This window comes from Megalobrama amblycephala, linkage group LG2 (genome assembly GCF_018812025.1).
Source record: "Megalobrama amblycephala isolate DHTTF-2021 linkage group LG2, ASM1881202v1, whole genome shotgun sequence".
Taxonomy (NCBI): domain Eukaryota; kingdom Metazoa; phylum Chordata; class Actinopteri; order Cypriniformes; family Xenocyprididae; genus Megalobrama; species Megalobrama amblycephala.
Window position 1 is genome coordinate 38,551,881 of NC_063045.1, and position 27,786 is coordinate 38,579,666.

Sequence of the window (27,786 nt, forward strand, 5' to 3'; positions counted from 1 at the left end):
ACACTAATCAAGGCATTCTTTTTTTCTATAAAAAAAGGTAGGCGTATATTTTTATAATTGTTTATGTCACCACCATACATTTCATGATTCCATCCATGTATGCTATTCTGGGAAAGCCTATAAATAATTGATGTCAGAAAGCAGCAGGCCATTGAGACCCTTTGGGAACACTAGGGGTTGCACAGACTAGTCGACAAGCCAACTTTAAAAGGTTATTTTACCCAAAAATGAAAATTCTGTCATTTATCACTCACTCTCATGGCGTTCCACACCTGTAAGACCTTCGTTCATCTTCGGAATGCAAATTAAGATATTTTTGTTGAAATCCGATGGCTCCGTGAGGCCTGCATAGACAGCAATGACATTTCCTCTCTCAAGATCCATAAAGGTACTAAAAACATATTTAAATCAGTTCATGTGAGTACAGTGGTTCAATATTAATATTATAAAGCAACGAGAATATTTTTGGTGCGCCAAAAAAAACCAAAATAACGACTTATATAGTGATGGCTGACTTCAAAACACTGCTTCAGGAAGCTTCGGAGCATTATGAATCAGCGTATCGAATCATGATTCGGAGTGCCAAAGTCACGTGATTTCAGCAGTTTGGCGGTTTGACACATGATCCGAATCATGATTCGGACAGCAGAGAGTAGCTAGTCAAGCAAGCGTGCTCTGTAGAGCAGTTTGTCCGTTTAGGGCTACTGTAGAAATATGCTGGCGCAAAATAGCGACTTGACGTAAGGGGACCCTCATGGTGTATGTAGATAAAAATGGCTCATTCTAAGGTAATAAAAACATAATGTTCATTATGTAAGGCCTTTATACACCACTGAAAACATAGTAATGTATATTATATTACATTTCTGTCAATAGATCCTCCTAAAATTTACACATTGCACTTTCAAAGCTTGACCTCGATTAGTCGCTGAGCATGGCTTATAGAGGGCGCAACAGGATAAAAACTCTTTGAAGCCCACTTTTATGCTCCATTTCCAAATGTTTGAAGTAAATGGTACCTTCTTCTTTTTGTTTAGTATTTTATATAAATAAATAGCTTACTTTTTTCAGTTGCTTTTATAGCTTCAACCATTTTTACATGAGGATTCTGGTTTACATGTCGAACATATCTATGAATTTGGGTTTTTGTATCATTTACTATTTGACCATATGTTCAACTCTCACTGCAAAAGAGTGTTTGCTGAAGTATTACTTCCTGTATATATTCAACAATGTGTATGAAGGGGGAAGAACGCGAAACCGGACCTAATTTGAAACAAATGTCATTCTGAAATACCTGATTGTGTATTCAGTTAATTCCTGGGACTCCCCAGAGGAACTTCTTCATGTGGTCAAAAATCCCACCCATCCCACTGAGTTAAGATAACCCGACATCCAGCCTTCTCTGGCTCTGTGTCACATTCTGCCGGCATTACATATTTGTATCATGTTTCCAATCTGTGTCCGTGGACCACATTATGTGACTTCAGCCTCTAATTATTTATGTTTTGGCCCGTACCACCCAATGGTGAGCCTTCATCCTCTAATTGTAAGAGTGTGTGGAATGAGGAACAGTGTTCCAAATTCAGTTCTTACTGATTTTAAAAATGTAAAACTTTTTGCAAAATGAAATCGCACAGAATTTAAAAACAAAGCAAAGAATTAGCAAAGAAGAACCTAATACTGATTGTGTACAATGGCATTTTATTTTCAGACGTGCGCAATAATTATTTATATTTCAATAAAAAAGAAAACGTAAATTCCAATAATTTAGTGATCACAACATCTAAAAATTGCATTTTGTAAATAAACCCCATATATTGTCAAATGTTAATTGTATGCTTCATCACATATGTAAGTTTTTCCAATAAATAGAATCACTCCAGATCTGTCCCTCTGTTCTTGTTTTGTATGGATTATTGCAGTAGTTATTATAAATTATTAATCCATGCACATCATTATGTTTTTAAATTCATGTGCCTCATAATCTTTAATCAAAATAACTCCCCCTCCTTTTGCAGCAACATCTCTTCTCTTCTCTGATGATGTGTTTACTGGCACGAGGGTGGGGCAACCTGTCACCCATATGAGATCCACCAATAGCAAGCCACAACCATCCAATCAATTCCCCATTTACAAAATCAAGTCTCGTCCTATAGGAAGAAAAGAATATCGCAACTTCCATTTCATGCCAACATTAAATGACACTTTCATGATGATTCCAAAATCATTTCTTACGTTGTAAATTGTGATCTCTGATTTCCTGCATCATTTGCCAGTGTGATTTAAATTATATATTTTTTAAATTTTAATGTTTAATAGCCAAATTCCTGGTCAAGAACTACACTACCATTATCCTGAAGAGAGATCCACCAATCAGAGATGGTGGAAAAGTCGTCATTAGGGGTCCCTATGGATAGCGCCACTACCACTGAACTGTGTTAAGAGTGTTGAAGTTGCAGATGCCATGGCAAGCTATTGCATGCCCTTTCAGTAGCTCCTCACTGCAGAACGTGAGATCCAGGATCCAGATCCAGGGGGTGTAGACGAGTAGGTTTAGGGATATAATGTGGGAAGAGATGGATCCAGATCCAGGGGGTGGAGATGGGTAGGTTTATGGATCAGGGCAGGGCTGGACTGGGACAAAAAAATGGCCCTGGCATTTTTGCTCAGACCGGCCCACCACAATCGGTCGGACACCACCCACCAGAGTATTACAATTAATTGGTAGAGTTATTAAAAGTACACTTAGTAAGAGTAGGATTTCTAGATAGACAATGTGCTCCATGATATAAAAGCTAGTTAACCCTTAGAACGTGGATGTAGAATACTGATAATTCTATAAAGAATTAAAAAAAAAAAAAAAATTCCAATGAAAAAGACAGCAGAAAAACTATAATTTACAATTACAAATATACTTTGTTTTAAAGAGCACAAACCCCTGTTTAAGTGTCAAACATTTACCTCTCATTGTTTAGATACTCCCCATTAAAAACAATGAAAAAGAAAACTATACTACCAAATTACTCACAAAAAACGTCCTAATAAAATGATATTCATGTTATTCACTTGCCATAAACAACCAAGTGTTCATACCAGAGTAATAGGGTACAAGAGCTACAAAACATAACTTTTTATAGCTGAAAAGTGAGATCTAGTAGACCATCATCACGACTAACAGCTATAAATAGACACCTATAGTCTCGTTGTGAAATAAACACATCGTCAGTAATATTACATTATAATAATAACCTGAATTTTTTTTTTTTTTTTGAAAAATCAAATTGCATCATTTCAGGTTTTTCTATGAGAAAGGCCGTTACTGCATAAGTGAACTCTGATAGCTACAAGGGCACTGCTAACTACAAAAAACAGTGCAAAATAACTTTTGCTGTGCTATTTGACTTTAGCTGACTGAGTGACCAGTGCAGTAGGTGACAGTCTGACTTTATAATAACGACGGCGATTATGTTGTCTTATAATATTCATTCATTTAAGCATCATCGTCGTCGTCGTCGCATCATGAGTCCCTCGCTGTTAATCATGTAACTACCCTGCTTACCGCTTTTATTATACTCTAATGCTTACTCTGTCCCTCATTGGCTTCACTGTCAGACACCTGCTGCTCCTCTGCCTTACAGGTGTCTCCTCCATGTTCTTCTATGTTCACCTGTTTTTGCACGTCAGGTACTGTAGGTTTGGAAACTGAAGCTACAGTAACCGCACTAAACATGCCAGTAATTTTTGCACGTTGAGGCATCAACCTCTAAATTTTTTGATTTTTTTTGCCCGCAACTTCTCCGCACCCCCCTTGCACTTGCGCTTTTGTTTCTCCATCCTCCTAATCCAAAGATGTTCTGGCGAAACAGAGGGGACGGGCTGGAGTCTGTTAAGAGATGTGATTGGGCCAGCCCAGTGTCAGTATGGAAAAAAAATCATATCATATAGCGGCCCCGCCCTCAAGTGCGTCGGCCCACCGGACATTTGCCCGGTATGCCAGATTACCAGTCCAGGCCTGGATCAGGGGGTGGAGACAGGTAGGTTTAGGGATATATAAAGTGGGAGGTGTTGGATCTGGATCCAACCTCGCCCCCCTGGATCTCGTGTTCTGCAGTGAGGACCATCTTTGTCCTTTTGGCAACTGCTCTCGTTAAGTCATAACCTACCCAGCGCCCCACAAAGGGACAGGGTTTACCATGGAGACACTCATAGCCGCTGTTCCTTTAGATATAATTTATTTCACGGGAAGAGTTCCTTCAGTACTCAATTCCCTTGTTTTTAGCTGTGACCAGAGTTGTTAACGCTGGGGAAGCGTGCCTAGTCCAATGGTGAAGGACACTATAGAGGTCACACTCTGCTCTTAGGGTGGTAACATGTGGAAAATACACATATGGACTGACCAGAGGGCAGTCCTACATATGGAGGAATTTCTGGGGTAGGTCCTACCTGAAAGGGGATGGAACTACTACAGAAGCAGAGAGGGGGCAGAGCAAGATCTGCCAAGGGAAAGACACTGGAAAAATACACATACGGGATTACCGAAGGAGAATCACAACTGCTAACGAAGAATCTAGCCCAGTACAAGGGCTGGCCGACTAGGCATGCACTCGAGTACTTGGTCAGATGAGGACAGGAAACGAAGAATGCATCCAGGAATGCACTGACGGAAAGGCATCTTTAAAAAGACGCTAGCCGTCTGTTTGCTCTTTTAGGGAAACTGCTCTAAATAAATTATTGCTCGTCTGAAGCGCCCAGGGGGGAATCGCTGCTCTTATCTGTGCAGTACACCGGCAAAACACCTGAATTTAAAAAAATAGTGAGCATGAATAAATACTGCAATATTCCATGCTAAAATAAGAACTGTCAATGCATTTCAATGCAGATGTGTTCATATCATTAGTAAATGTTTCATAACTAGAACACAGTTCTTACAGGATTCTTGCCTGAATAACACGAGAAGAGAGAGATATTTTAGTGCTCCAGTTGGCACAGTATAGTGGAAATACTTTACAAGTGAGACTCTACAAGACTGTCTGATTTCAAGATGTCACATACAAATTTAAAGGAAGAAAACAAAGACCTGCCCCATATGGATCTGATCTAAAAATCCAACCGATGTAACTGATATTCATGGGATGGATTATTGATATGAAAGTGTGTTTCAAGGTGAAGCGGTCAGCAGATCTGAGGTAAGAAAAGGGAACCTCTGAATCTGGTCAACATTACTGAAACCCTCTTCCTTCTTCCCTCCCTTTTTCTTCTCCAGCAGCCAGACAGAAGGATCACATCTGAGCTTCGTTTATATGCTGCCAGTGTAAAAAAGCAGGACAGGATGAGAGAGTGAAGTCTAGATCTCTAGTTCTAGTTCTCTTTTGCCAGAACAGGTCTTCATCTTTGCAGGACAAAACGTAGGAGAGAAGATGTTTTCTTTCTATGTTCTGAGCTTTATTGGTAAGGTCTTGGTGCAGTTAAATTGTCGGTGTCCATCATTGTACTTGCATAAGTTTGTGTTTGTGCTTTTTTTCTCTCAGTGACAGCTAAAGCAGAGCTTTTGCCAGGTTCCTGCAGCTTTCAGGAGAGCATATGTGACTATATGTCTGACCCGGCCTTTCTCAGCTGGACCCTCAACCCATCAGGTGAGTTTCAGCAGCCTGTAAATGATTGCAGTGCATTTTGAAAAATTTGATGCCAAGTTCACCATTACATGAGTGGATGATATGTGAATGTTTATGTCTATTTATGGGTCAATGACATGATGATATTTTTTTAGCAGATCTATTAATCTATTAAAAATACATTAAAATGCTATTTTTATGTATTGTTCATCTGTGATGTAACAGGGTTTTTTTTTTTTTTTAATTCACAAATGAACAGTTTTTTTTGTTTTGTTTTTTTGGATGAGAAAAGGAGAAATTTTCCACACAACACCAGTCCATAGTGACTCATGCACTATATTGCAAATCTTATAAGCAATATATAATAAGCAAAATTATTATTTTTCACTTTTGTGTTGGATGAATGGAAGAAAACAATGGGGGAAAAATGTCAAACAAGTGTGAATGACCTGAGAATGAGCAAATAATGATGAACTATGGTGAAGGATTAGTTCACTTCAGAATTAAAATTTAAAATTTACTGATAATTTACTCACCCCCATGTCATCCAAGATGTCCATGTCTTTCTTTCTTCAGTCAAAAAGAAATTAAGGTTTTTGAGGAAAACGTTCCAGGATTTTTGTCCATATAGTGGACTTCAGTGGGGTACAATGGGTTGAAGGTCCAAAATTCAGCTTCATTGCAGCTTCAAAGGGCTCTACGCAATCCCAGCTGAGGAATAAGAGGGCGAAATGATTAGTCATTTTCTATAAAAATAAAAATGTATATACTTTTTAACCACAAATGCTCGTCTTGCACTAGTGTTCATGACTTCACGCATTACGTAATCACGTTGGAAAGGTCAAAATGGTGTTGGTAAAACAACACCATTTTTTTTTGTAAAGGCTGTTTGACTTACTCTTTGCACTTACTCTTTGTAAACACATTAGATCGTTACTTCTCCCTACATCTCGCATGACCTTTGCAACATGATTACGTAATGCATGAAGTGGAAGCATTTGTGGTTAAAAAGTATCTACATTTTTATTTTATTTTTTGAAAATGACCGATCATTTCGCTAGATAAGACCCTTATTCCTCAGCTGGGATCATGTAGAGCCCTCTGAAGCTGCACTGAAACTGAATTTTGGACCTTTCTGGTGAATCCCACTGAAGCCCACTATATGGAGAAAAATCCTGAAATGTTTTCCTCAGAAACCTTAATTTCTGAATAAAGAAAGACATGAACATCTTGGATGACATGAAATTTGAATTCTAAAGTGAACTAATCCTTTAAGGCCTTTTAGTCTTGTGTTAAGCAGTGTTTCAGATGGGTTATTCTGAATAGAGGTTGCCACTGTTTTAAGCCCTGCAGAATATAAAGTATCAACAGTCAAAACACGGACTTCAAGGTTATAAAAACATGTGAACTTCATGCATTGAAAGCCCAAAAAAGTGAAGAAATCGTGTTTAGTGAGAGCCACATCTGGATGCCGTGGCCTCAATATTTACAGCATCTGGAGATAGTGAAATAGCACATCATGGATTGGTGAATTGTTGTGTTTATACGTGGCATGAATCACATTTGCACAAGCCCACTGGATCATTTGCTTTTGATTGAAGCAGAGGAAATTTAGAAGAAATGTAAGGCTTGAATACAAATGTGGAGACAATAGAAGCCCACAACACACATGTGACATTTGACAGATGTATTTTAGCATTTCAGTCATTAAAGGTGCTAAAGAGGATGTTTTGTTTTATACATTTTTGCAATATTACTTGAAACTGTCTTTACTAACTGATAAAAGACTATTTATTAGGTGCACTGAAAGGAATAATATTAATATACATCATCTGTGCACGAGGTAGGGCCTTAAAAACATCAGCCCAATCGTTTACGCGATCATCGCGTAAACGATTGGCCGTCTGGCTTGTCAATCACTGCCATGACGTTCCTTGTGAGAGACGAGCGCGTAGTAACTTTCCACACTCCACAGGTGCCGCATGCAGTGTTTTTGTCAGGAGACAGGAGTAACAACCGCAGATTATGAGTTACCCGCGGTGAGTCCGACATAATGAATCCACAAACACGACACAGCGAATGCCGGTGGTAAACACTCGTGTTCCAATACTCGTGCACGAGTTTTGGGAGGCGTTCCCTTGAAATGAGCTGTGAAGGAAGGGGGTTGTTCTTGCGCATGCGCTCATTTCAAAAACTCACTAACAGTCTTTGGTTTCTCAGTCGACGAAAAGATCCTCTTTAGCACCTTTAAATAATTGTTGAACTTCGGTTGATAAGTGGTCTGTCACTGCTAAAAAAATTTTTTGCTTTCTTGGCTGTACGCACAAACTCTTGCCGTGAACGTTGTTATGTTTCGGCTTCACTCAGGACACTTCATCACAGTTGACGAGCGCGTCCAGGAGGATCAGGGAAAGGCTGTTCTTTTAGGTCCAGATGTGGACCAACAGGACTGGAGCTGTTTCAGGATGGTCTATCAGGTCACAGGCAGCGCTTCCCTGCAGGTGCAGAAGCGCACAGACGGAGAGAGTTTCGATCAGGTGCTCTGGAAGACCCAAAGCCCGTCTGACAGCTGGCTCATCGCCAGCATTGACCTTCAGAACTCTACCGAAACATTTAAGGTGAGAACTATTTACACCCAACTAACAGGGAACATTCTCAGAACTTTGGCTAACGTTCTGGCAAGGTTCACTCAAGTTTATGAACAAACGTTCTTCTAGTAACGTTAATAGAATGTTCATTCCAAGTTATCTGGTCTTTAATAATGTTCTCAAACATTAGCAAGATTTATACATCGTTCATAGAATGTTTTTTTTTTTTTTTCTAAAACATTTTAGTTGGATGTTCATCTGACATTTTTTAAATGTTTCTACTGGTTTCAGAATGTTCAGAGAACTTTCAAAAGTAACATTCCCATAGTGTTTGCAAGGTAACACTTTACAATAAAGTTCATTAGGTAAACATAGTTAATGAATTAACTAACATGAACTAACCTTTTGTTACTGTATTTACTAATCTTCATTAATGTTAGTTGATGAAAATACAGTTGTTTATTGTTTGTTAGTTCACAGTGCATTAACTAATGTTAACGAGATTTTAATAATGTATTAGTAAATGATGAAATTAACATTAAAAAGATTAATAAATGCTGTAGAAGTGCAGTTCATTATTAATTCATGTTAACTAATGTAGTTAATTAATGTTAACTAATGAAACTTATTGTAAAGTGAAACCAATCAAAATGATCAAATGGAATGTTCCCTTAACGTTCACATAACGAAGAAAAAAACATTTAAAAAACTGGGTGTTTTGAATGTTCAGAGAACACAGAAATAATGTTTCCTTAACTTAATATGAAGATAAGCAAAACGTTTTAAGAACATTTTTGTTAGCTGGGTATACAAATGGGTATACATATATATATATGTCATGAGCCTAATGACAAGTTCACTTCACATTTGTAGATTGTCATTGAAGGCAAACTGGGAGAAGAAGGAGGCAGCGTGTCCATCTTTGAGATAAAGATCTCTGACAAATATTGTATAGGTAAGCGCTCTTTTAACTTGGGCCAGTAACAGCATGATAGAATCAACCCAGAACAGCCCAGCAACCTTTCACTTTGTTTGTTTCTTTGTAACATTAATAACGTAAGCCAAAATCAGGGCCAACCACATGAAAATAACTATTAGCTAGGGAAAAAAGATGATGTTCTTTCTAAACAATGTTTTTGGTGGCTATTCCTAGGAACCAGCCCGTGTGCACATTCCCGAGGCAAATGAAAATCTTTTAAACGAATCCAGATTTCTGTTCAGCTCTTATGTTAGTCAGCATTGTGCCCAAATGTTATTGGCCTTAAAAGGTTTGCAGAACTAGAGGGCTTCAAAATTAGTTATTTAAAATGATTACTCCTTTTTCTGGTCATGTAACTCCAAAGAATGTGACTTTGAAGAAGCTCACCTGTGTGGATACACAAACCAGAGGAACAGATATATGAACTGGCGTGTGGGAAGATCAGATGATGCTACACTGATAAATGGAACAGGTTAGTCTGCTTTATCGTATATGATGTGAAAAAATAATCCCATTTTAATTATAGAATCCCAGACGACATGGAAAATGTTCTATATTTCTGTTATAATCTCAATTAAAATTGATTATTGTTGATTATAATCAACAATACAAAATTATGAATTATGTATATTATTATACAAATCATAAACATTTTTATGATTATCTACAAAAAATGTATTTTACAAATTTTATAATTTTACACAATACAAAAAAAATCATATTCAGAAATGTTGTCATATAATCTTATACGATTTGAAAAATATAAAAATCAATTTTTTTGTATATAATCATGTACAATAGAAAATGTTGTATAAATTCTGAAATTCGAAAAATTGTATAAGCTGTTTTTTTTATATAATTTCTATAATAACCTGCATAATTTAAACAAATATATCATATAATATCAAAACCAGACAATTTTATATGTATTTAATTTAATACATATTCTATTATACGGTCACTTACAAAAAAATAAAAGTTGTATACATTTATACAATTAAAAAATATACAAAGAAAAGTTTTATAGTGTTATGTGATTTGAAATTATTATCTACATTATCGAATTATTTGAATAATTATCTACAACCCGAATTCCGAAAATGTTGGGACGTTTTTTAAATTTGAATAAAATTAAAACTAAAAGACTTTTAAATCACATGAGCCAATATTGTATACACAATAGAACACAGATAACATAACAAATGTTTAAACTGAAGATTTTTACAATTTTATGCATAAAATGAGCTCATTTTAAATTTGATGCCTGCTACAGGTCTCAAAATAGTTGGGACGGGGACATGTTTACCATGGTGTAGCGTCTCCTCTTCTTTACAAAAAGAAGACTCCATTGTTAAATGACAAAATAACCTTATACAATTCACACACTACATGGATGAGTACATAGTGCACAAGTACATAGAGTATAAGTGCATAGTGCATAGTGTGTTGTTGGAAATCTCAGAAGCATAGACCAGGAGACTTTGGGATCTCTTGAAGCAGAAGTTACTCTTTATTGAGAAACACGCTGTGCGTCGCTGTGGTCATCCAAAATCTAACTAAGGCAGTGACTTGGTAGTTCATATACATTCAAGGGGGAGGGATACATAGAGTAGAGGTGTGGACAATCTAAACAAAAGATGCAAATGCAGTACAGGAATCAGATCATTGCCTACATTTCCCAGCCATGATCTAATCAGCATAACTGTGTCATTCAAATGCATAGGGGCTAATCCAATCAGTCTGGCAGTATCACCTATACCTTTACATTATCATAGAGACAAAAGCACTGCTGTATCTTGAGCTTGTCCTGCCAAATGGTCAGGATGTAGGATCCGCAGATCTTCAACAGATTCTTAAATTTGTAATTCCACAGTTCCCCCTTTGAGAGTTCTAATAACTCTCACATAATACAAATTTAAACCTTCTTAAATCCCTTCTATAACATATGTTTGTTAACATAAGTTCCATCTTCCAGTCATGCAACTTGTAACAGTTACAGGCACATACATCTTATTCTGTGTCGTGTCCAACATTTACATAAGTGTTGTTCTTTAACTTGAGTATACTGTTGACACACATATACAACGCAGGGTGGTAACATGTTGTATTAACTACATGATGACACAGAAAAACCATGTAGCATAAGCGTGGAAGTCCTAAAAGTCCATGGCGCCTGAATAGCTGTGGAGTCTGTTCCCGGGAGAGTCCATTTCCATGTTTGTCCCAAGATGATTATTTGTCATCGTGCAACTCCAAGTTGCTCTGATGAGTCCGTCATCATGAAGGTTGTTCATGGATATCTGAGGTGATGCTTTACACCAGGTGCTGCTTGTGAGACGTCATGGCATATACACATACCTGCACACAAGAAAACAAAGAGACAGCAGACCAGCAGTATTCATGCATAGACTTTAGTACGTTAGACCTCTGATGATCGTATAGTTTTTCTGTCTAACTCTGATCATCATAAACTTCTAGTGATCGTATAGTGGTTTTGTTCTTCTTTTTCTTAACCTAGTCTTAATCAATTTGACACCTATAGACCAGTAAGGTGGGGATAAACTGAGAGAGGGGGAAACCTATGAGGAAGTCTTCACCACAGGGTTAACCCCCGAGGCCTTTTGCACTTCGGTTCTTCCCTGGGCTCCTCACTGGTCTGTGTGTCCTATTCTCTCCCTGTAGTTAATTTCCAAATTTAAGGTGCTACATCTCCATCTTCCATTGAAACATCAGTCATAGTAGACATCATAACCCATTGAGGATGGATAAGTGAATGGAGTGTGCTGTAGCATAACATTTAAGGCTGTGAGTGTACTTAACCTGTGTCCCCAAATGGTGGAAGTAATAGTCAACTTTCTTTTGTTCAGAATGAGTCTTTCAGCTTTCTTGTAAATTACTGGGGAAATTAAGCACTCACAGCCCAAATGGTTAGCATGTCAGCAAGCAGTTGCTCCAAGAGTTTGGAGAAGAGGGGAGGGGCAGTTTCAATGTAGCAAGTAGACTGAGTAGGAGCTGAGTAAAGCTGTTCATTTCTTTAAATGTCTTTTTGTTTTTCCTACACTCTTTCATCCAATGTCCAGGTTTACCACAGTAATGACAACTGCCTTCTCTCTTAGGACATTTACGTTTCTGTCGATTCTCTGTGTTGACCTTAAAGGATGCTGCTGCAATTTTTACTCTTGTCTTGACATCAGAGTCTCTTTCCCAAACAGCTAACCTATTAAAGTTGTTTTGCAGAGTTCCATTGGACCATGTGAGGTCTAAGAAAGGCAATGCATTTCTGTATTCTGATGAGAGCCCATCAAACCACATGCGGACCAGTGGTCCATTATCCTCTAACACCTTATCTGGAGTGTCAGCTATTCCACTGTATGCTGCAGCTAACTGACAAAATCTTTCAGTGTACTCACTTACAGTTTCATCCTTCTGTACACAACTAGTGATCTTTGACCAGTCTACCTTTGGTCCAACAAGGTTCTGTAACACTCTCAGAACTCCTTCTCTCAATTCGCCTTTGCTGGAATGCTGAAACTCAGAATTATTTACAGCACTTTCAAAATCATTGAATTCTGACTCTTTAAGGATTTGTGACATTAGCTGTGTGACTTCAGCTAGGGACATATCATAGAGCTTCATTTTTCTGGACAACTCTGTCCTAAACTCAGAAAAGTTTCTATGCACTGATAGCAAATTCTCAGCAATTCTTTCTATGTCTTCAGGACCTATAGCGGTACTGACTGCTTGTAACTGCAGTATGGGGGTTACAGATGGAACTGTGTCAACCCCTTTTGCCCTACTCTGAGCCTTTTGTCTCACTCCACACACTTCAACTGCATTTACATCTTTATCCATGAATCCAGTATTGCTATTGCCCTCTAGTATACAGAAACTCTGTAAGTCAGGATAGCTTTCATCTGACTGTTGGTCTTTTGAGTCACATTTGGTTGAGGCTTTGTTAAGGCCCAACTTCTGAGTGAGACGAGACACTCTAGTGTGCAACTGTTTGTTCTGCTCTTCTAACTTAGCAATACGTTGAATTTGGTCTTGTGCAATGGATAGAGTAAATTCTCTGTGGCAGCAGATAATGCCCATCATATTTTTCTTCCGAATACAAGCACCAAGTACCTTTTTGCATTCTTCAATGGACCAAACTTTTTCTGGATGAATCCCAAATTTCTTTGTCAAATCCAATCTGACTGACTCAGTCACTATTGAGTCCATGTGTTTTCCTAACAATGATTTGAACTCACTATCTGTCCATAAAGGGGTAGCTAGTCCACCTTTCTCAGTTGTTGGAATTAGTCTAGCGTTCTTTCTCAACATTTTGTAATGTCTTTCTGGCACAACAATACACTTCAACACTTCCCTGACAGAGCAGAGGTTAACCTAGTTAATACACATCGTAATGTATTCAACCTTCTCTGACGAGCAGAGTTGAAACAACTTGCTACCACACTTCAACAGTTATAACCTTCCCTGAATTAACAGAGGATGAACCTTCTTCTCTAGCAAAGTAGAGGATGGCTATTCTGTTAACACACCACCTTCCCTGATAAAACAGAGGACAACACAAATTATTAGCACTTTACACTAATTCTTCCCTGCCTGAACAGAGGATACCTAATTATTAGCATGTGATGCTAAACTTCCCTGCCTAAACAGAGGATAAACTTCATCTCTAAAAGAACATTTTTAGAGGATAACTTAGTTAACCAAACCCTACAGCTGTCTGTTAACTCTTCTCTGACGGTGCAGAGGATAACAACTTTGTACTGGTCTTAATGGTTCTTTTGGATAGAGTATCACTCACCAACCCTTGGGTGTACAGAAAAATTCAGCCTGGATCTTCTTTTGGATCAGATCTTTGTTGTGCTTGAAGTTCCAATCTGGATTGAGGTGAGAAGCTCTATCCGGGTCACGGCACCAAAACTGTTGGAAATCTCAGAAGCATAGACCAGGAGACTTTGGGATCTCTTGAAGCAGAAGTTACTCTTTATTGAGAAACACGCTGTGCGTCGCTGTGGTCATCCAAAATCTAACTAAGGCAGTGACTTGGTAGTTCATATACATTCAAGGGGGAGGGATACATAGAGTAGAGGTGTGGACAATCTAAACAAAAGATGCAAATGCAGTACAGGAATCAGATCATTGCCTACATTTCCCAGCCATGATCTAATCAGCATAACTGTGTCATTCAAATGCATAGGGGCTAATCCAATCAGTCTGGCAGTATCACCTATACCTTTACATTATCATAGAGACAAAAGCACTGCTGTATCTTGAGCTTGTCCTGCCAAATGGTCAGGATGTAGGATCCGCAGATCTTCAACAGATTCTTAAATTTGTAATTCCACAGTGTCATTTGGGATGCAACTCTGTACTGCAGGCAGTCCAATTCAGCACCCGGACTCTTCTACGACAAAGCCATGCTGTTGTAATAGCTGCAGTATATGGTTTTGCATTGTCCTGCTGAAATACACAAGGCCTTCCCTGAAATAGACGTCATCTGGAGGGGAGCATAAGTTGCTCTAAAACCTGTATAGACCTTTCAGCATTCATAGTGCCTTCCAAAACATGCAAGCTGCCCATACCATATGCACTTATGCACCTCCATACCATCAGAGATGCTGGCTTTTGAACTGAATGCTGATAACACACTGGAAGGTCTCCCTCCTCTTTAGCCCGGAGGACATGGCGTCCGTGATTTTCAACAAGAATGTCAAATTTGGACTCGTCTGACCATAGAACACTTTTCCACTTTGAAACAGTCAATTTTAAATGAGCCTTATCCCACAGGACACACCGGTGCTTCTGGACCATATTCACATATGGCTTCCTTTTTTCATGATAGAGTTTTAGTTGGCATCTGCAGATGGCACGGCGGATTGTGTTTACCGACAGTGGTTTCTGGAAGTATTCCTGGGCCCATTTAGTAATGTCATTGACACAATCACACCGATGAGTGATGCAGTGTCATCTGAGGGCCTGAAGACCACAGGCATCCGATAAAGGTTTCGGCCTTGTCCCTTACGCACAGAGATTTCTCCAGTTTCTCTGAATCTTTTGATGATGTTATGCACTGTAGATGATGAGATTTGCAATTTGACGTTGAGGAACATTGTTTTTAAAGTATTCCACAATCTTTTTACGCACTCTTTCACAGATTGCCCATCTTTACTTCTGAGAGACTCTGCCTCTCTAAGACATCCCTTTTATAGCTAATTATGTTACAGACCTGATATCAGTTAACTTAATTAGTTGCTAGACGTTCTCCCAGCTGAATATTTTCAAAATGTCTTGCTTTTTCAGCCATTTGTTGACCCGTGCCAACTTTTTTGAGACCTGTAGCAGGCATCAAATTTGAAGCTCATTTAGTGGATAAAAGTGTAACATTTCTCAGTTTAAACATTTGTTATGTTATCTATGTTCTATTGTGAATAAAATATTGGCTCATGTGATTTGAAAGTCTCTTAGTTTTCATTTTATTCAAATTTAAAAAAGTCCCAGCAGAAAGACCCACTTCCTGTTACACTGTATGACCATTTTATTCATTTACACAGGTCAGTACATGTATGTGGACTCTACTGACACTAAAAGCTTCCAGGAGGTGGCCGAGCTGGTGTCTCCAATGACCACAGTGCCCATGTCGGGCTGCTTGAGCTTCCAGTACCAACAGTATCATGCCGGGGACCATCTGTTCTCCCTTTTCAGCAGGGATCAGGCTGGACAATATCAGGAACTATGGAGAGCTGATCTACCTGAAAACAACCACGTGGACTGGAGTCCAGAAGCCAGGGTCTGGATACCTGTACAAGTGGACCTGAAAGCTCCTTATCCTATGGAGGTAAGGACTGACCACCACAAATAAATCATATCATCATGCCGATCTATAATTGTGGGAAAATCAATTTCAGGTGCAACCACCCCTACATGGCACATAAAAATAAAACTATCTCTGACTGGGTGTTTTGTATACCAGGCAAACAGTCTTTTCCTGTATAAAGGCATCTTTACACAGCCGATTTATGGCTGTTCTGAAGCGGGTCTGTACCTGCTCAGAATTCAGTGTAAAGACGCAATGCCGTGTTAAAGAAGACCTAAAATACACCGGGTCTGACCCACCTCAGCCCCTAGTATCAAAGGCGAGTCTGATACTGTTCTGGATTCAGTGTAAATGCACATTTTTGTGATTTTATGCCGCTTCAGAGTTGGTTTCTGTGCCGCTTTTTCTGTGTAAAGATGCCTTAAGTGGGGAGTTCTAGGCCAAAATAAGCTGCCAAATATGGATTAGATTTTGTTATTTAGTCTAAAATCTGCAAGACTAGAAGAAATAAAAGTGCATGTGGTGTTTTACTGATGCTGTACCTGAGGGACACCTCAGGAAATAATATGGGTTTTGAAGAAAATACCCAGCTAACAAAAATACATATATATTCTAAGGATGTTTGCTAACATTCCCATTAGGTTATGAAAACATTATTTCTGAATGTTCTCTGAAAGTTCCAAACGTTTAGGGAACATTCCATTTGATTATTTCGCAAACATTATGGGAATGTTACTTTTGAATGTTATCTGGATGTTCTGAAACAAGTAGCAACATTAGATCAAAAAAAACATTAGACCAACATCCAACTAGAACAATGTTCCATGAATGTATAAATGACGTTTTTGTGTTTTGAGAACATTATTAAAGACCAGATAACTCATTAACAGATAACTTATTAATGCTACTGGAAGAACGTTTGAGAGAACCTTCCCTCAACTTTATCCAAAATTCTGATAATGTTTCCTGTTAGCTGGGTAGATTTCAGTCTGCAGTTCCTGATTTGTCTGACATGTTGCATCCAGATGTCAAAGAAGTGCTGTACCTATTTACCCTTTTATTTATTTTTTCTTGGACCAGTGTCTGACAAATGATTCCAACACTTAATTAACTAAATAAATCACTAATATATATATATATATATATATATTTTTTTTTTTATTATTAAATTATGTCTTTGCCATTGTTTTGTTTCAAGATGCACACTAGTAATGTTTTTTTCTAGGGTACGTTTATAAAAGCTTCTTAAATGTCCTAATTGAACTAAGGCCTAATCCTGGCTTAGTCTAAGCCCACTCTGTGAAACCAGGCCTAAATCATTTAAATGATTTTAAATGTTTAATTTATTGTGATTTAATTGTTGAACATAATAATTAATCACACTACAGTATATGTGAAATAGCCCTAGCCTTTATACATGTGTGTGTGTATCTTACCAGTTGGTGTTTGAGGTGGCGTTCAACAGTCCTCATGGAGGATACGTGGTTCTTGATGACATTTCCTTCTCTCCAGAGTTCTGTAATGCAGGCACAGGTTTGTTTGACACCTCAAGGCTCAATTCCATACCCCAACAATACCAAATTGTGTAATGTGACCACTTAAAAATATGTGTTTTCAGAGCCAACGTTTGATCCATCTATTGCAAACTGTGACTTTGAGTCAGGATATTGTCAGTATGTCCAGACACTGATGGGTAATCAACTGTGGAGGAGAGTGTCTGTCAGGCCCAACATCTACAGCGCTGGAGACCATACGACAGGAGCAGGTACAGCTAGATTAATGTATTAATGTACCGGTCAAAGTTCTGGGGTCAGTGATATATATATATATGTATGTATGATCTTCCGTATTTAATTTTCAGTCTCTTTATTATGATACAAACAGAAAATACAGGAAATATGTACACACAGTGTAAAAAAAAAATACGAACAAAATTATTTCTTTAAGCAAAAATCAGTATTTAGTTTGACCTCCTGGACTTCTTCCATTTTCTCAAAAATGAAACTCTGAGAAACTTCTCATCTTATTTTGAACATTTTTCTTGGCCTTCCAGTCCTTTTCCGTTCCATTTAGGTTTAAGAGAGCCAGGTTCCTGCTATTACTCAAGTGTAAGGGGAAGTCACTAAATACTTGCCAGTTTAGCCTATAAAAGTTGTTTTTTCTGATTTTTTTTTATTTTTGCATTTTGTATCTGCATACAAATTTACTTTATTTTTTTTAAAGAAATTAATATTTTATTCAGCAAGGACAGATTGATCAAAAGTGACAGTAAGGACATTTATGTTACAAAAGATTTCTATTTCAAATAAATGCAGTGTATATAAAATATATTACTGATTATAACATTGATAAAGCATGAAAAGGGCTAAAAATAGTTTACTTTCTGAACAGGATCCTTTTTGTTGGCAAACTCTCGCTTAAGTTTACGTTCTGGATATGTCAGCCGTGTGTTTGGCCCGCCAATGCCAGGGAATCAGAAATACTGCCTGAAGTTCTTCTACTCCCTGCAAAGTCTTAGTGGAACAGATCAAGTCCTGTCAGCGTATCTGTATTACAGTGATGGTACTAAACAAGAACAAATATGGAGCCAGAATGAGAAGATAAGAAATGTTTGGATTGCAGTTGAACTGACCATTCAAAGTCAGAAGAATTTTCAGGTAAGATAAGTCTTTAGTTCACCTCTCTTGCTATTGCTTGTCTACCTGCTATATATATGTATATTTCTGTGGAGTATATTAGCATATACATGCTAGCCACAAAGCTAACAGATAGACTTCAAACTCTGCGCTAAAGCAAGTAAAAAAACCTTTTGCACCAATTAAAACATCATAATTGTTCATGAGACAGGCAAGACATCAGTCTCTGAAGATGGCGTCCTGACAAACACAGATTGGTTGATTGATGTCTCTTGTGAAAAAGAAGTGCACTTCTATTCTGTATTGAATGTGCAATTGTAGTGTACATCAAATCTTAGTGTCAAAAGATAGGTGGCTGTATTAAAGCACACGATGAAGGAGATCTATTCAGGAGCATCAACGGAGGAGAAACATACCACTATCACACATGACATTAGACAAAGAACAGACAGAAACTGAAGGCTTAAATGTGTGAGGGCTAACAGAGGAGCTGACGAGATGATGACACACACCTGAACTGAACCAACTCAATCGATTAGAAACCATAGAAACAAACCAGAAAGGAATGGAGGTAATTAACAGACTAGAGGATGAACAAAGAAACTCAAACATGAACAGACAGGAGAAACAGATCAAAAAACAAACTCAAAATGTGACACTTAAAAGTATATTTTAAAAAAAAATTGTACTTGCAAATAATATAATATTCATGAAATAAAAGGCCACTTCAGTGAAGTTAAAGACAATACATGTTCATGATTATGTTTCTTAACATAACTAAGTGCACTTTGTAATAATGTCAAATTAAAGTTATACTTCAAAGTACATTGTCATTATGTTTTAATAATCATTTGTTGTGCTTTAAAGAAGTACACTTACTTTGATGTGTTGACTAACATACTAAAGCACATGTAAAGTTATTGATCAAAATTTTAAATGTGTGTTATTAAATTTTACTGTTACGTAAGCTGTGTAGTATAATCCGAAGAAAGGAGCGTGACGCAGAATGACGGAGATACAAAGCGATTTCAATAAACAATATGCAAAGCAAACACTACACATTAACATAAACATTGACAACACCAAACAATAAATAGAACTGAGGGCTTAAATACACATGACATGATAATCAACAGAACAATGAACAGGTGCGAAAATCAAAAAACATGGTAACAACCAAGTAATAAGAACTCCGGCAAACATAAACATGGAAAATGAAACTAAACTGAACACGCCTCACAAGCAGCGGAACATTTATTATGACACAGTCGCTGGTGCTTCTTCTGCTTCTCCGGTCATGAGTATGAGGTAATGTAGCTCTGTTTATCATATTAGATACATCTGAGTGTGTTATAACGTTAAAATTATGTTATAACATTACTCTGTGCGTTCACTCAGTGGCTGCAGTGAGACACTTGTTGCACACTGCAGTAAGCTAGATTGATTTTAGAATATCATATTAAATGCTGGATGGCTTGCGTTGATAAATGGCATGCAATTAATTTTAAAACATATTGTATGATGGAGAAAATTCTGTATTACTGTTACTAAAAATAAAGCTGCATCTGATTATGCTATGTTAGCAACTTCACAAAATAGAGTTTTTCTCTGAGGAATGGTAGGCTCCTCGCAAAAAATCAAGAAAACTAGATTTAAACAATAAGACTAAACGTGTTGAGCTATATAACAATAATTAGTTTTCTGTCTATAAATATATCAAAACAGTTGTTCCCTTGTCTATTAAAACGTGTATTATATTAAAGCGTCTTTGGTGTTTCCATGGTTTCTACAAAATAAAACCGGAAACCGAGGGTAACGCGGGTATGACGCAACTGACAGGTGACTCCTCACATGTCCCGGAGCCTTGGAAATTAAAATTGCAATTTTCTCACGATTTACAAATAGTTGGAAACATTTTTAGTTATCGTAAGTACTCAAGTGAACAAAATATATAACACTGGCCTAGTGGTTTTTGGATATTTTACTGCAAAATTCTTACATATTGCACCTTTAAATTTAAAGATATATTTTAAATGTACTAAATTGCAACTTCATCGTTACAAATGTATAATTATGAATATATTTAAATACATGACATACAAGTTTCAATAAAAACGACATTAAAATATATTTTAGTTTACAATAAATGAGTTATGCAATAAATAGTTTATAATAAATACAAAAAGTTCTCCCAAGTCCATCCAACCTGCATAGCTGTGCCTGGTGAGAGGTTCCTTGGAGCATATCTTGAGCTGCTACCCTAAAGCCCTGGGAGAGGGGAGGTATAGGTGGCACCATGACCAGGTGCTGAAGGCAGTAGCTGACACCATCAGCTCAGGAATCCAGCAGAGTAAACACCAGCACTCTGCAAGTCATAACATAGCCTTCATCAGGGCAGGGGAGGCACCTCAGGCAGAACACAAGGTCCCATCAGGACTTCTAGCCAAGGCTCGTGACTGTCAGTTGAGAGTGGACCTTGTGAGGCAGCTCAAGTTTCCAGAGCAGATTGCAATTACGTCACTCAGGCCTGACTTGGTTTTGACATCTGATGCCTCGAAGCAAGTGATGCTGCTGGAGTTGACTGTTCCCTGGGAGGAGCGGATAGAGGAGGCCTATGAGCGGAAGAGGGCTAAGTACCTTGAGCTGGTAGAGGCTTGCTGAGGAAATGGGTGGAGGGCCTGCTGTGAACCTATTGAGATGGGATGCAGGGGATTTACAGGGCAGTCTCTTCACCGGGCAATTAGGCTCCTTGGTATTAGAGTTTTTTCAATTGAGAAAAGCCACCAGGAACATCAGTGAAGCTGCTGAAAAGGCCTCGCGGTGGCTGTGGATGAAAAGGGGAGACCAGTGGTGTAGCGCGCTCCTTGGACACAAACCGGGGACTGATCACCCCCAGATGGGTCGACCAGGTGAGGGTGTCTGATGATCAAAGACTCGAAACACCCTATGAATCTGGGTTCATCACTGAGGATGTGTCCAAGCCGCACCATCTAGATGTAGATGGTGTTTCTTCAAACTTGTCAGTTCATTTGGCAGTACACTAACTATATTTTTAAGACAATAGAAGTAATTATTAAAGATGTACTTAAGTCCTACTTAAGTGGGTCAAAAAGCACTCTAAATTCCAAATAATTGAATTTAATATAAATTAAATTTCTAATACATTTTCATTTAATTGTAATTGAAATGCAATTAAATATCCCAAACCATCACATTCAGTTCACACTTAAGTATATTCTTTTAAAGTGTATTTTTCCATGATAAGTACTCTAGTATACTAAAGTGTATTTCTTCTTTACAATGAATGTACAGTCCCTAGACCTTTATCAGTAATTATCTTTAGTAGTGACATCAAGCAATATAAAAGTATATAAATGCATACCAAAGATAATTGGTTATTCCTGTTCATAAGGAAATGCATCAAGACAGGAACAAAAATGCAATCACCAAGTCATTTCACAGGGTCTTTAAGACACATGCAGACTCTCAGATACCTTCCATTAAACTGGACAGACTTTTGGCCCACTGCTCTAGCATCTGTTAGCAAGACATGGGTTTATGCCTCACATTACTTTTATTACAGAAAGATCCAGATTTAGAGAAATAAATGTTTATAACATCTGGAAAAATAATATGATCTGAGGATTATTCATATTGTAAATCCACAGACCCATACCTTGAGTTTTGCTTTTTACTTTTTAAATAGTATGTATTTAAATGTGTGTGTGTGTGTGTGTGTGTGTGTGTGTGTGTGTGTGTGTATATATATATATATATATATATATATATGTCTTTCTTTTTAGATCTGTCATTTTATGTTAATCATAATTATGTGGTTTTTCTGTGTCTGGGTGATGAAGGTGGTTTTCATCAGTACATGCAAAAATGTTTGGAGTTGTGGTTCTGTTGGTCTTGATGACATTAAAGTCACCCTTGGGGACTGTGCACTGTTAAACAAGCAAGGTAAACAAGCTTTACTGGTAACACTTTACAATAAGGTTCATTATTAAACATTAGTTAATGTATTAAAGGTGCCATAGAATGGAAAATTGAATTTATCTTGGCATAGTTGAATAACAAGAGTTCATGGAAATGACATACAGTGAGTCTCAAACACCATTGTTTCCTCCTTCTTATATAAATCTCATTTGTTTAAAAGACATCTGAAGAACAGGCGAATCTCAACATAACACCGACTGTTACGTAACAGTTGGGATCATTAATATGTACGCCCCCCAATATTTGCATATGCCAGCTCATGTTCAAGGCATTACACAAGGGAAGCCAGTATTAACGTCTGGATCTGTGCACAGCTGAATCATCAGACTAGGTAAGCAAGCAAGAACAATAGTGAAAAATGGCAGATGGAGCAATAATAACTGACATGATCCATGATAACATGATATTTTTAGTAATATTTGTATTTTTAATATTTGTAAATTGTCTTTCTAAATGTTTCGTTAGCATTTTGCTAATGTACTGTTAATGTTACCATCGTTTCTTACTGTATTCACGGAGACAAGAGAGTCGTCGCTATTTTCATTTTTAAACACTTGCAGTCTGTATAATTCATAAACACAACTTCATTCTTTATAAATCTCTCCAACAGTGTGTAATGTTAGCTTTAGCCACGGAGCATAGCCTCAAACTCATTCAGAATCAAATGTAAACATCCAAATAAACACTATACTCACATGATCCGATGCATGCATACAGCATGCATGATGAACATTTTGTAAAGATCCATTTGAGGGTTATATTAGCTGTGTGAACTTTGTTTATGTACTGTATTATAGTCGAGAGCTCGGGGGGCAGGGAGCGCGAGATTTAAAGGGGCCGCGCGCTGAATCGGTGCATAGTTAATGATGCCTCAAAATAGGCAGTTAAAAAAAAATTAATTTAAAAAAATCTATGGGGTATTTTGAGCTGAAACTTAAGTCAGATTCAGGGGACACCTTAGACTTATATTACATCTTGTGAAAGAACGTTCTAGGGCACCTTTAACTAATGAACTAACATGAACTAACCATGAGCAATACATTTGTTACTGTATTTACTAATCTTGGTTAACATTAGTTAATGAAAATACAGTTGTTCATAGTTTGTTCATGTTCGTTCACAGTGCATTAACTAATGTTAACAAGATTTTAATAATGTATTAGTAAATGTTGAAAATAACATTAACAAAGATTAATAAATGCTGTATAAGTGCAGTTCAATATTAGTTCATGTCAACTAATGTAGTTAACTAATGTTAACTAATGAACCTTACTGTAAAGTGGTTCATTTATTACAAAACTTCCCACATGTGAATCATGAATCGTCTTTGTGAATCGTACAGTTGATTCCTTGATATTTTTGTTACAGCATCTTCTCTGTCAGCCCCATCTCACTGTGACTTTGAGACTGGTCTTTGTGGATACACTCAGGACAAAGGAGACTCAGGCGACTGGACACTGGCCAGAGGACCCACACCAACATCCTACACAGGGCCAAGAGGAGACCATAGCACTGGAATGGGTGAGCTTAAAACCTTCCCTGAAAACCCTTGAAACACTTGTCATTTGCACTATAAAAAATAAAGGTTGCAAAAAGGTGTTATTGTTTTTTTTTTTCTTTTCACAGTGATGCCATAGAACTTTTTTGGTTCCCCAAAGAACCTTTCAGTGAACAGTTCTTAAAAGAACCATGTTTTCAGAACATTTTAAAAATTTAAAGAACAACAACAACAAAAAAAGAATCTTTTGTGCAATGAAAAGGTTCCATGGATGTTAAAGGTTCTTCATGTAACCATTAATGCTATAAAGAACCTTTCATTTTAAGAGTGTGTATTAGTGAGTTCTAGTTTAATATAAAATTGTACTTCTCTAATACAACATATTTTCAAGCAAAATGGTTAATTACCATATTAGACAATCTGTTTGACTCAGTCCACAAAAAAAAAAAAAAAATGTGTTTACACTATTTCTTTTAAAATGGAAATCTATGAGGCAAGACATTCTAGAGAGATTAAAAGCAGAAATGTGCAGAAAAGTGCTAATATTATTTTTTTTTTCTTAACAAAAATGTTACTTGAGTTGTAAAGTTGTCTAAATCATCCTTTTGAGGTGGGACTGCTTTCCAGGCGGATTTACTTTTTAAAAGTGTACTTAAGTGTAAGAAATGTAATAATGAGATACTCTCTATAAGTAAGTGGCCTTTTTTCATTAATATTATATTATCTGCAAGTACAGTTTTTAAAAATCTACTTTTAAGATCTGAAGTACACTATACACATTCAAGTGCACTTCTATTTCACAAGCATGTACCTTGGCCCATTGACATATTGTACCATTTTTGTTTATGTAATACAAACAGAGGGACACAGCACAACTATTTTCTGTGGTAATCAAATGTTATTGTACCTGCAACATACTTTTCTCTACCTTTAGGTCATTATTTGCACATTGAGGCATCAGTGATGCTGCCCAGTCACAAAGCGCGGCTGCTCTCCAGCTCTCTACGTGGATCTAGAGAACCACAGTGCTTGCAGTTCTACTACCATATGTATGGATCAGGGATTGGCCAGCTGAGCGTTTACCTCCTGACTGAACAAGAAAATGAGGACAAATTATTGTGGACGAGCCACGGAGAACAGGGCATGTCCTGGCTCAGAGCATCAGTAAACTACCAAAATGACCAACAACACCAGGTTAGTTGCATGAAACTGCATTAGTGCTTCACAACTGGTTTTGCTCCAGTACCCAAATTTTACACTAACACAGTACCAAAATTGTTTAACATACAAAAATTAAACAATCTAATTTAATTTGACCAAGAACTACATAAGCCCAACAATAATTAGTTGCGACCTATCAGCTACTTTTAAACATTTTTTAAGGATTATTTTAAAAATGTTTAACATTTATTCAACATTCAATCATATATTAATTTTCATTAATATATCTGTGTATTTTGTCTGCATACTTAGATTGTGTTTGAAGCCACCAGAGGTGCATCAGTAAGGAGTGATATTGCAATTGATGATATTATTTTTGAAAGGGGACCATGCAGAGGTATTCATGATAAGTTGTGTCATCAAATAAATCTGTTATTCACGTTAGCATGAACATCTTTTAATCATTTTCATCCTTTTATCCACAGAATATGCTGATGACCATATCCCCCATCTGAGCCTCTCTGGAAATAATAATGATATTCAGTCAATGAATTTTAAATAACAAAGAGAGAAAGAAAATAATGTTTAAGAGAGAGAACGTAACCATGTTACAGTACAGCTGGAGAGCAGTGTTCTGTGAGGATGAAAGGGAAGGAGACGACTGCATTATTACCATATCTGATCACCTGCAAACTTTCATTGTGTATTTGACTTATGAACTATTGGTTCATTACAGTTATGTCTTTCCTCATGTCTGTATCATATGCCTTACAGTGTTAAAGACAGAAACCATATTAGTCTCCTTAGGAAGTACTCCTTTTAAAGATGTCTTATTTGCTTGTTTTAATTTGTACTTCAGGACATCATCAAGTAAATCTGGTGATTTTTTTTTAATGACAAATAAAATCTGAATATGTGAATAAACGTTAGTCCTTAAGGGTGTGAAATGAAACGTGTAAGAGGTTTAAATGTAGCAACCATACCTGATTATCCTATTCTTTTGTAATAATGACCGACTGACTGTACATTATCTTGCCTATTACACATCTGCCGAAATACATAAATAAAAATAAATGGACATGAAATATTAATGTGAGTTATTTTATAATGTGAGAAAGAGAGTGCCTGAGTAAACAGTCAAATACAGAAAATACATCATCATGTATTATATATATTGTATGTATTTTTACAGGTGCATCTCAATATATTAGAATGTCATTAAAAAGTTCATTTGTTTTAGTAATTCAACTCAAATTGTGAAACTTGTGTATTAAATAAATTCAATGCACACAGACTGAAGTAATTTAAGTCTTTGGTTCTTTTAATTGTGATGATTTCGGCTCACATTTAACAAAAACCCACCAATTCACTATCTCAATAAATTAGAATACTTCAATAAAAAAAGGATATTTTAAACAGAAATGTCAGGCTTCTGAAAAGTATGTTCATTTATGCACTCAATACTTGGTTGGTCCTCCTTTTGCATGAATTACTGCATCAATGCAGCGTGGCATGGAGGCAATCAGCCTGTGGCACTGCTCAGGTGTAATGAAAGCCCAGGTTGCTTTGATAGCGGCCTTCAGGTCATCTGCATTATTGGGTCTGGTGTCTTCCTCTTGACAATATCCCATAGATTCTCTATGGGGTTTAGGTCAGGCGAGTTTGCTGGCCAATCAAGCACAGTAACACCATGGTCATTGAACCAGCTTTTGGTACCTTTGTCAGTCTGGGCAGTTGCCAAATCCTGCTGTAAAATGAAATCAGCATCTCCATAAAGCTTGTCAGCAGAAGGAAGCATGAAGTGCTCTAAAATTTCCTGGTAGATGGCTGCGTTGACTGTGGACTTCAGAAAACACAGTGTACCAATGCCAGCAGATGACATGGCAGCCCAAATCATCACTGACTGTGGAAACTTCACAATGGACTTCAAGCAACATGGTTTCTTGATTTCCAAATGAAATGCAAAATTTACTTTCATCTGAAAAGAGGACTCTGGACCACTGAGCAACAGTCCAGTTCTTTTTCTCCTTAGCCCAGGTATGCTTCTGACGTTGTCTTTGGTTCAGAAGTGGCTTGGTACGTGGAATGTGACAGTTGTAGCCCATTTCCTGAAGACGTCTGTGTGTGGTGGCTCTTGATGCACTGACGCCAGCTTCAGTCCACTCCTTTTGAAGCTCTGCTAAGTTCTTGAATTGGCTTCGCCTGACAATCTTCTCAAGCCTGTGGTCATTCCTTTCACTTGTACACCTTTTCCTACCACACTTTTTCCTTCCAGTCAACTTTCCATGAATATGCTTTGGCACAGCACTCAGCGAACAGCCAGCTCTTTCAGCAATGACCCTCTGTGGCTTACCCTCATTGTAGAGGGTCTTGATGATCGTCTTCTGGACAACTGTCAAGTCAGCAGACTTCCCCATGACTGCTGTTGGGATTACTGACCTAAACCCAGTATTTATACCCTGAGAATGGTAATTTAATAGAACTTGA

The 27,786-nt window shown here is 37.5% G+C and overlaps 1 protein-coding gene across 1 annotated transcript; it reads left to right on the top strand.

Moving 5' to 3' along the window:
• The first annotated feature begins 4,345 nt into the window (after positions 1 to 4,345).
• mamdc2b (MAM domain containing 2b) lies at positions 4,346 to 26,384 on the top strand. Its single transcript, XM_048174859.1, has 14 exons — positions 4,346 to 5,451; positions 5,532 to 5,636; positions 7,983 to 8,233; positions 9,077 to 9,158; positions 9,547 to 9,654; positions 15,743 to 16,026; positions 17,445 to 17,538; positions 17,624 to 17,770; positions 18,397 to 18,662; positions 22,502 to 22,604; positions 24,009 to 24,161; positions 25,073 to 25,332; positions 25,612 to 25,696; positions 25,785 to 26,384. Exons 1-14 carry the CDS (start codon positions 5,421 to 5,423, stop codon positions 25,859 to 25,861), a joined length of 2,046 nt encoding a protein of 681 aa, XP_048030816.1. The 5' UTR covers positions 4,346 to 5,420; the 3' UTR covers positions 25,862 to 26,384.
• The last annotated feature ends 1,402 nt before the right edge of the window (positions 26,385 to 27,786 follow it).